Source organism: Ictalurus punctatus, chromosome 5, assembly GCF_001660625.3.
Source record: "Ictalurus punctatus breed USDA103 chromosome 5, Coco_2.0, whole genome shotgun sequence".
NCBI lineage: Eukaryota > Metazoa > Chordata > Actinopteri > Siluriformes > Ictaluridae > Ictalurus > Ictalurus punctatus.
The window spans coordinates 1,149,555-1,159,554 of NC_030420.2; the positions used below are offsets into that span (position 1 = coordinate 1,149,555).

General features: G+C 44.4%; 2 protein-coding genes across 4 annotated transcripts in view; both read right to left on the bottom strand.

The window, feature by feature from the left end:
• si:dkey-220o5.5 (actin filament-associated protein 1-like 2) overlaps nt 1–5,967 on the bottom strand; it is a 35,455-nt gene extending 29,488 nt beyond the window's left edge. The window contains exons 1-2 of one of the 3 annotated variants that reach the window (XM_053680042.1): nt 5,675–5,965; nt 1–331 (exon numbers count right to left, since the gene is read on the bottom strand). The exon at nt 1–331 is cut by the window's left edge and continues 13 nt beyond it. Coding sequence is in view for 2 of the 3 variants with exons in the window: in XM_017467517.3 (XP_017323006.1) it covers nt 5,675–5,690 (16 nt within the window). In the remaining variant the exon portion in view is untranslated. Of the gene's footprint in view, nt 332–5,674 lie in introns of all 3 variants that reach the window. The other 2 variants (XM_017467517.3, XM_017467516.3) reach the window with 2 other exon arrangements.
• A 471-nt stretch (nt 5,968–6,438) lies between these two features.
• Nucleotides 6,439–10,000, bottom strand: part of LOC108265326 (dematin) — a 22,571-nt gene continuing 19,009 nt past the window's right edge. Inside the window, exons 15-16 of the mRNA XM_053680548.1 lie at nt 9,921–10,000; nt 6,439–9,779 (exon numbers count right to left, since the gene is read on the bottom strand). The exon at nt 9,921–10,000 is cut by the window's right edge and continues 1 nt beyond it. Coding sequence (XP_053536523.1) covers nt 9,666–9,779; nt 9,921–10,000 — 194 coding nt within the window. The 3' untranslated portion in view covers nt 6,439–9,665. The remainder of the gene's footprint in view (nt 9,780–9,920) is intronic.

The following is a 10,000-nucleotide window of genomic DNA, read 5'->3' on the forward strand; positions in this document are numbered from 1 at the left end:
TCCGAATCTCCACTTCTCCTTTGAACTTTGACCTTTGGCCTGAAGAAGGAAGTGAGTGTGAGACGTCCGCGCTGGACTCTCTCTGCATGTCCCAGCCTCGTCAAGTCCTTTTCTTTTCTTCATCCGATCTCCTCTCCTCTCTCCTCGTGGCATTCCTGCTGGTTTTGCGATGTTTGTTTGGGCAGAAACGCCGAGACCGCGTTAGAACTCCTGACCTCGGATAAACCCGTGGGAATTCTGATGTTTACTCCTGAGAGACCGAGCCACGGAGCCACGGATCAACCTCTTACACCAGCGCTACACCCAGGGCATCGAGTACACACTGTACACACTGTACACACACACACACACACACACACACACACACACACACCTATTTCTTTAGTATTTTAGTCAATTTTAGAACTTAGGCCTGAGTAAGTTTCAGAAATGCTCTCGTGACAGTGTACACCAATAAAACACACACTACTAGGCACTAACTCTGAATGCACACTATCACAGTAAAGGTGTCTGTGTGTGTGTGTGTGTGTGTGTGTGTGTGTGTGTGTGTGTGTGTGTGTGTGTGTGAAGCAGGAATCAAACACATTTTAAACGATTTCCGTGTTAGAAAACAGGATCAGTGTTTACAGTGAAAGAGGAATTTGATAACAGACCAGGAGTTAAACATCGACCGATTCCTACAAACCAAACTAATCACTGCAGGAGTGAAACGAGAGGGACTGAGGATTGGGGGATTGAGGGCTTGAAGGATTGAACGATCGAGGGATTGAGGGATTGGGGGATTGGTGGATTGAGGGACTGGGGGATTGAGGGATTGAGGGATTGAGGGACTCGGGGATTGAGGGACTGGGGGATTGAGGGATTGAGGGACTCGGGGATTGAGGTATTGAGGGATTGAGGGATTGGGGGATTGAGGTATTGAGGGATTGGGGGATTGAGGGATTGGGGGATTGAGGTATTGAGGGATTGAGGTATTGAGGGATTGGGGGATTGAGGTATTGAGGGATTGGGGGATTGGGGGATTGAGGGGCTGGGGGATTGAGGTATTGAGGGATTGGGGTGTTGGGGGATTGGGGGATTGAGGGATTGGGGGACTGGGGGATTGAGGGATTGGAGAATTGAGGGACTCTGGGATTGGGGGATTGAGGGACTGGTCGGAATGCCATTCAGGAGAATTATTGTAAAACTTGACATTAGTGCCGCATGTAAAAATCAGATTAAATTCACATCGCGGTTCGTTTCTCAGTGAGTTTTGATTCAGTGCTGATTCATTACATTTAAAAAAGCAAGCTGATGTTCCTCCTTCTTCACTGACCAATGAGCGTAGAGATGGTTTACCACATGACCTCTCTCTCTCTCTCACACACACACACACACACACAGGAAAGGACTTTGGGAAGCTGTGAGTGTTCGGTGTTAGTGTGTGAATTCTGACTGTTTGACTGTGTGTGTTTCCTTCCAGTGTGATTTCAGGAAAGTATAGCTTCAACCTAAACAACTTCCTGTCCATGACAAGTCTTCACTTCCTGTCTGGCTACAAGAAGATCGGATGTTAGATAGATCGCCGTCACTGACCGGCGTCTGCCACCAAAATGGCTCCCACGCTGCGCTACAGTGACGCAGGAGTCTAATTAATATATTACACCATTAGCCAAAAGATCAGGATCTCGATTCCAAACCCAGACATCATTACAGCTCCAGTAAGAACCATTACAGCTCCAGTAAGAACCATTACAGCTCCAATAAGAACCATTACAGCTCCAGTAAGAAACATTACAGCTCCAATAAGAACCGTTACAGCTCCAGTAAGAACCATTACAGCTCCAGTAAGAACCATTACAGCTCCAATAAGAACCATTACAGCTCCAGTAAGAACCATTACAGCTCCAATAAGAACCATTACAGCTCCAATAAGAACCATTACAGCTCCAGTAAGAACCATTACAGCTCCAATAAGAACCATTACAGCTCCAGTAAGAACCATTACAGCGCCAGTAAGAACCATTACAGTTCCAGTAAGAACCATTACATCTCCAGTAAGAACCATTACAGCTCCAGAATAAATCCCAATTATAGTCATTACCGCAGGTCAGAGGTCAGGGGTCGGGGGTCGGGGTGAGACACTGCAGGAATATTGTTAGAGGCATCAGTCAGTAGTTTAATGTACTCACATTACAGAAACCGCAGTATGTGTGTGTGTGTGTGTGCGTGTGCGTGCGTGTGCGTGTGTGTGTGTGCGTGTGTGTGTGTGTTCTGATTCATGCCGTGTTTTTAAACACTCCACAGTGACTCCATTCATGCTGATGTAGAGATGCTGAGCTCATTATACAGAAGTTATACTCTCACTGTCTGTCTCTCTGCCTGTCTCACTCTCTCTCTGTCTGTCTCACTCTCTCTCTGCCTGTCTCACTCTCTCTCTGTCTGTCTCACTCTCTCTCTCTCTGTCTGTCTCACTCTCTCTCTGTCTGTCTCACTCTCTCTCTGCCTGTCTCACTCTCTCTCTGTCTGTCTCACTCTCTCTCTCTGTCTGTCTGTCTCACTCTCTCTGTCTGTCTCACTCTCTCTCTCTCTGTCTGTCTCACTCTCTCTCTGTCTGTCTCACTCTCTCTCTGTCTGTCTCACTCTCTCTCTCTGTCTGTCTCTCTCTTTGTCTGTCTCACTTTCTCTCTGTCGCACTCTCTCTGTCTGTCGCACTGTCTGTCTCTCTCTTTGTCGGCCTCTCTCTATCTCTCCCTTATTGTCTGTTTCTTTCTGTCTCACTCTCATTGTCTGTGGCTCATTGTCTGTCTCACTGTCTGTCTCTCATGCTTTCTGTCTCTCTGTCTGTATCACTCTCTCTCTGTCTGTCTGTCTCACTCTCTGTCTGTCTGTCTCACTCTCTGTCTGTCTGCCTCTCTCTCTCTCTGTCTGCCTCTCTCTCTGTGTCACTGTCTGTCTCTCTGTCTCATGGCTGTCTCACTCTCTCTCTGTCTCTCTCTCTCTCTCCAGTTGTTTCTTCAATCAACAACATTTCTGAAATGCCTTAAACTCCCACTCTGTTGTTGAGATGAAAGACGAGTGAAGAATGGAGACAAAAACAAACAGTGAGAATGAATGGAGCAGACACGTGCGTGTGTGTGTGTGTGTGTGTGTGTGTGTGTGTGTGTGTGTGTGTACTAATCACTTATACACCACAATATTCAAGACACAGCTCTGCTGAATGCTGGACTCTGATTGGTCAGAAGGTGATGAATTCTCTAGAACGGCTCTGACTGTAGCGCAGGTTTAACTTAAAGCGCTCGTTCCGGTGCGTTATGGTTCCCATAGCAACAGCTCGTTCCCATGGACTCGACATACACGGATTAAAAGTGTGACGTGCGGTTCTGTGATTCCGCCGCATCGCTGCGGTGTAAGAGGAATAAAACACTAAACACACGTGAGAGAGCGCGAGCCGATCGCCGCGTCCTGCTCAGATTCCAGAATATTCCAGGTCTAGAATTCCGAGGCTTTTCCGAGACTCCATGTGAGACGCTATAAGGAGACGTGAGACGCAGCACATGCCGACCCATGATGCACTGGGATTAGTCACAATCCTTCAGAGAGACGCAGCGGCTGCTTTAAGAACAGCTGAGACTGAAACACGACACTCAGCGCCAAACCCCCAGGGAATTCTGGGAAATTAATACCAGGACACGTGCAGACATTACATTTTATTATTATTATTATTATTATTATTATTATTATCTATCATTCTATAATCGGCATCATCATTAACATTCCGTTATAACACTTATATAGAGATTATATAGATGTGTTTATGTCTCTCTGTCACACACACACAGACACTCTCACACACACACACACACACACACACACACACACACACACACAATCTTGTTGTTATGTCCTAAACAAATCAGTTTTATTGATATTTCTGTATTAAAAAATAGTGCATGTAATAAATAATAAATACACTTAAAATTAAACATGTATCAATCTGCAAATAAATAAATAGATAAACAAATAAACAAACAAATAAAGAAGGTAAACATGGCATAGTGCAACTTAATAAAATTAACATTAATTATATTCAATAAATATTAAATCAATGAAACAAACTAAACCTGCGCTCGGATCAGATCAGACGAGAGGATTAACTGAGTAATGCACGTGTGTGTGTGTGTGTGTGTGTGTGTGTGTGTGTGTGTGTGTGTGTGTGTGTGTGTGTGAGGGTCTCTACAACAGCTGCTTGTTCGCTCTCACACAAGCCCATTCAGCGGCGGTTATCAGTAGCCACTAACACAAATAAGCTCCAGACCCCCGACTCTCCTGAGACGCCCCGCCGAGCTCCACAAGCGTACGCACCTCCACGAGGAGAACGCTCCGGAGCTAAGAGTGGAATCATTCCGTACAGCCTCCGCACGCCGGCGTCGCCTCGGAGGACGTCCAGAGTCTCGGGTATACGCTTTCACAAAAAATAAATACATCACTGAAATATTCATTACAGAAACCAGTGAGGAAATTTACGGCAATCTGAAACGTTTGAGAGTTTAGGCCACGCCTCCTGGCTCCGCCCTGATAACCAGCGCTACGATATATTTTGCGATATTCGACGATATCGCCATCGTAGCAACGCCTCCGCTCACAGAGATTTGGATCCATTTCGCGCCGCGGTCCCATCGTTCCGTTCGGTGTAATCTTCACACGTCCTGATATTCAGACATAAAGGTGAGGTCTTCATCGTGACAGGGTCGCTAGCGAGTCGTGTGTTTATATCATCATGACGGCTGAACATCTTACCGTGATATCACGGATAACGAAACTCTAACTGGAGGGACTTTTGTCGGCCATTTTGTTCCAGGTTTTTCGTCTTGGGTCTGGTCCGGTGAAGGGGATTATGGGATTGTCTCCGGTGTAATGGACACATCTGATACTCCTTCACATTTGTCCAAATTATAGAAGACAGCTGGTCTTCTGCTTATGATCTCTTATGCGATGCTCAGTGCAGCGATGCCGCCTACCCAGCGACCCTACTTCCAAATCTAACACGACACGCGCCGCAGGGTTGCACTGAACATCGCCAGTTCTGACGTGTTTTATTCCCCTTACACGACAACTATTTTACCCGTAACGGCTCCATAAACGACACGGCGTACTTTTTATCCGTTTCTAGTTACATTTCATGTCCTGTGAAACGCTTTACGTTATAGCCGCTGTGCGCAGTCGGTCCAAACCGGTTTAAAAGATACAAAAGAAACTAAAACAAACGCAGCTTGTCACGTGACTTAAAGATACAGCTTTACCGCCGACACTGGAGACTCCTTCCATAAAGGTTACGTCAACGTCTCCTTACTTTCAGAAGGAACTTCACATCAACAGTTTTGAGTGGGTTTATTATCAGTGGAGCGTCCGCTGTGCACGTCCCTGTGAATGAGTTACTGTTGCTATGGAAACGATAAGGTATTAGAACGAGCGCATTAATGCTGCTGTTATAGAAAACTAATCAACACCTTCTGACCAATCAGAGTCCAGGATTCAATGGGTGATCAGTGCAAAACACAAAAACATCAAAACACTGCGGTGCGTGTGTGCGTGCACGCGTGTGCATGCGTGTGCGTGCGTGTGTGTGTGTGTGTGTGTGTGTGTGTGTGTGATGATTCTGAATGTGTAAATTGATTTAGATTAAAAGCCCTACCTTTTTGTTTGTCCATCTCTGGGGGGGTAAAAATAAAATCAAATAAAAAGCAGAATGAAACAGTTGTCTAAAATCCCCCAGTGAGACCCCTCTGTCCCCGTCCTCTGTTCATCCCTCCATTCCTGGATGGACTGATACCGAATCACAACAGCAGCAGCATTTAAGAGACAAAAAAAATAAATAAATGAAGAGACTTCAGAACACACTGTCTACAACTAGTGCACTTTTTCTCTCCTCCAACTCTTTGACTTTCCAACTCTCTCTCTCTCTCTCTCTCTCTCTCTCTAACTTCACAACAGACTCCCCTTCAGCACCACTCCCAAACCCACACCTAGGGCACTATGTAGTGTGCCCGAGTCACTATTCGCATGCAGACAGAGAGGCCCTGTGTCGGTTGTAGAGGCTGTAAAGAGCATTTGGGATTAGGGGCTGTAGTAAATCTGTGCCAGCTGCTCACAAAGAGGCTGCGACACCGCCACCTGCTGGAGGAAACCGGAAGCGGACATAGTATTCACTTCGATTGCACTAAATGATTGTGGTATTTTGTAGCTTTTACATGTTGATACAGTGTCCATGTGTTATAACACTAAAATATTTTACGTAAATGTCGGCTACTTATTTCTGTGTTTAATATGTTTAAGATGAGCATACCGGAGTTTAATAGGAATTCTGCCTTTAATGTAAATACGTTGATTAGATTCCGCTGTGCAATGAACATCAGATTGAAATAAATAAATAAATAAATAAATAAATACACAAAGGGATACGGGAAAACCCAAAACTTTTATTCAACAAAAAATCCAAGTGTTTAACGGTTCACTAAGTAAATCAGGATAACAAAACTCCTAATTATGAGAAAATAACAAAGCAGTAATCACACCTCAGTCATAAGAAAGGACATTCACTGAACCAATCGATACTTATTTCTGTTATTCACATTCAGTGCTTTGAAATGAAGAGAAAGAAATGCAGTGGTGATGTTCCTGTAAGTGACGTTTAACATGATCCAGTGTGTAAGTGCTTGTGATTCATAATCGTGTGTTCATTTCACGTCAGAGTCTTTTCCTTTTCCCGCTCAACTCATCCCGGACTGCTGAAGTCGTCACTCTGTCACACACCTTGATTAATAAACAGGTTATAAATGTTAATTACATCCGAATGTTAATCATATTTACACTCCAGAATGTGACTTCATTTCTTTAAAAAGCCACGCCTCTGAAATCCGATTGGCTGTCTGTTGCCGTGGCGATTAAACGTCCAAATTCTCCTTCTGAGATCAAAGACGCTATTATGTCGTTAGCATTGTCGTTAGCGAAAAAAGTGCCTTCTACGTGTTTAAGTTTCACGCGGAATGTCTCGAGTGTTTCTCTCTTTTCCGTCTGGATTAATTGTCACAACGATCGAAAGAGAGGCCGTGTTTCGATGCGGCTTTTAACAGACGCTAATCGACTTTCCCATGTGACTCGAATGTCCACTTGGCTTGTCCTCGATTTGTTAAGGTAAAATTCCAGCGTTTCCAACGGCAACCTCCCGAAAGGAAGCGTTCGATGCTAATACCGCTAACGGTAAACAAATCGTCATTACGTCGTGCGGAATGGTAGCTGCGGACGTTTATTTATTGTCACCCGTGTTAGCATTTTCGCGCGGTAGCACGGATCAAACCGAGGGGAAGTCCACAAGGGTGCGCTAAAAACAGTATTGGAGCACGCTCAACAGAACCCTAGCTGCACATCATTTGGTCACTAGAGCAATTATGAATATATATATATATATTAAAAAAAAACCTTTCCAATATGAAACACTCCAAAATAAGAGCACATAGGCTTATCTAAGCAGGACATCAACTAGCAAATCATTAAATTAATCTAAAATCTCATCAGTCTTCATTTTATCCAACTTACTTTCAGAGACATTTTATGAGAGATTTCCAGTTAGCTACTTCCTGGCTAGTTTTTTTTTTTTTTTAAATCCCTCTCAGCAGCTAACACTAGGGATGATATTATTAGCAGCATACCTGGTTCGCTAGTTTAGCTAGCCACTGTTACAGGCAGATGTAGTAATATCGTGACCCATTAGCTAACATTAGCAGTGATTTAGACCTTATATGGATTTATCTTTGTAGGAATTTCTCTCAAGTTAGCACTGAACACGAGGTAAAACCCTTCTCAGGATTCCTGTCTAGTTAGCTCATGCTAGTCATCTTGCTAACATTTGCAGCTATATCACTAAAATTCCTGTCAGGTTAGCTCAGAGCATGTTTTAAAGCCTAAACTAATAGTGAGAAATCTAGAAGACTAAAATGAAGGTAAAAATTTACATTAACTCAGCCCAAGCAGTCAGGCGGCCATTTTAGATGACCTCTGACCTCTGAGTACACGCTTATGAATGCGAGTGACCCTCGTGACTCACAGACGTGCTAGCTTGTAGCCACCTTGCTAACAGGCCATGATGAATAATAGCTGATAGCAGTAGCTAGCTAAACGAGCGAACTACGTATGCTGCTCTTCTGCGATTAGCAGTTCACATTCACACGGACGTTACCGCCTCGCGTCAAATGCTCGCTCGTCCACAGGAAGGCAAAAAAGGAAGCGTGGAATGTTACCTACTTCTCCCGCGTTTTAAAATAAGTTGGATGAAACGAGGACGTTGTTAAAACTCTCCATCTGTCCCTAAATATAACTAAATAAGACGATCGAACCAAAAGGTGAAAGTGCGTAATAATGCATTAGCAGCAAAACGAAGGGAGAATAGAGAGCGAGAGAGAGAGAGAGAGAGAGAGGAGGGACGGAGCGGGGTGATCAATACACTCCGAGTTAAGCGCAGAGACGATATCGATCGCACGCTCGTCTTACAATCTATCATCGTGTTAAGCGGATACATTTCTTGTAGATGGACCATCTTCACTCTGATTGGCTAACACGGCTCTCTGCGCGTGGAAACTCCATATCTATGACAAGAGTGTAGTAAGAACATGAAGCTAGGCGTGTGCTGATCACGATACACTAGCTTGAGGATTGATGGATTTAAAATGATCCCATTAATGCCAGATAAACATGACTTCCTGTTTCTAAAAACGACACTCGTACGGTTTATTTGACTAAAAGTGACGTGTAGTTGACTTAAGCCACGCCTCTTCTGTATTTAAGCTGCGTTCACGCCATGTCGTAATTACCGTAACTGGTTTCTAGCTGCGAGCTGTCTCTGATTGGCCGGCAGTTAAACATTAACAGTACGAAAAGTCGCTCATGTCTCTTGGGGGCGTGTAGCTACCGCTACGGTTGTCGCTTATGGGCGTGGCTTGTCCGTGTTAGGAACTAAAGTTGCGGAACTTCGGACCACGCGCTCCGTACGACTGTTCTGAGAAACGATTTGAGACGTTGGCGTTTCTTAAAAGGCGCATCGTATCTAATTTGCATAGGACTGAGGAAATCGCCGTGTTTTGCGCGTACACGTATACGTAGAAAATGAACGATCGCCTGTTTGTGCTTCATATTCACGAGAGCAGGGGGAAATCGCTCACACAGCTAGCTACATGTATGTAAAAAAGCTAGCTACGTCGAAAATCGCTGACCTCCCGCTGCCTTTCGGAATGAGGCCGATTTTAGCTCCGCCCACACACGCTCTTTCGTACATTCTCCGTAAACCGAAGGCGGCGGCGTGACGATCTTGTATCGACCGTATCGATATTTTGTGATATTTTCCTGTCAGTTGAATATATTCGTGTTAGTTATATATGAAGTGAACTCGCTAAATGTATTAGTCTGAGTCAAATCATCATCATCATCATCATCATCACAACTCCTGATAGTGTAATCGCAGATATAGACATCGTAACATGTGTGTGTGTGTGTGTGTGTGTGTGTGTGTGTGTGTGTGTGTGTGTGTTTATCGCTGGTCGTCCTGCTGGTGGATTCTCGTCGTCGCTCTCCTTCTGAAATGCGCTGTGTGTTTGTGTTTGTGCGAGTGTTTTTTTTAATATATATATATAGCACTAGAAGAGCGAGACCCTTTTCTTCAGTTCGTTCCTCTTCCAGAGCGACAGGCGATCGAATTCGTCCATCGTCATGCCGAACACATTCTCAAACTCCTCAGGAGAGAGATGCCTCTGGAAAAAAAAAAAAAAAAAAAAAAAGGGAGGAGATTCATCAGTACTGCCCCCTAGTGGTGCACTGTTAATATACACACTGATAAAAAAATAATAATTAATAAATAAAGTGTGTGTGAGAGATAATGCAGTTATGAATACCTCCAGCCTCGTCCTGTCCACTCCTGGTGGAAGTTTATTTCTGCCTCGATGAGTCACCATGAGCATGTCGTAGGGATAAA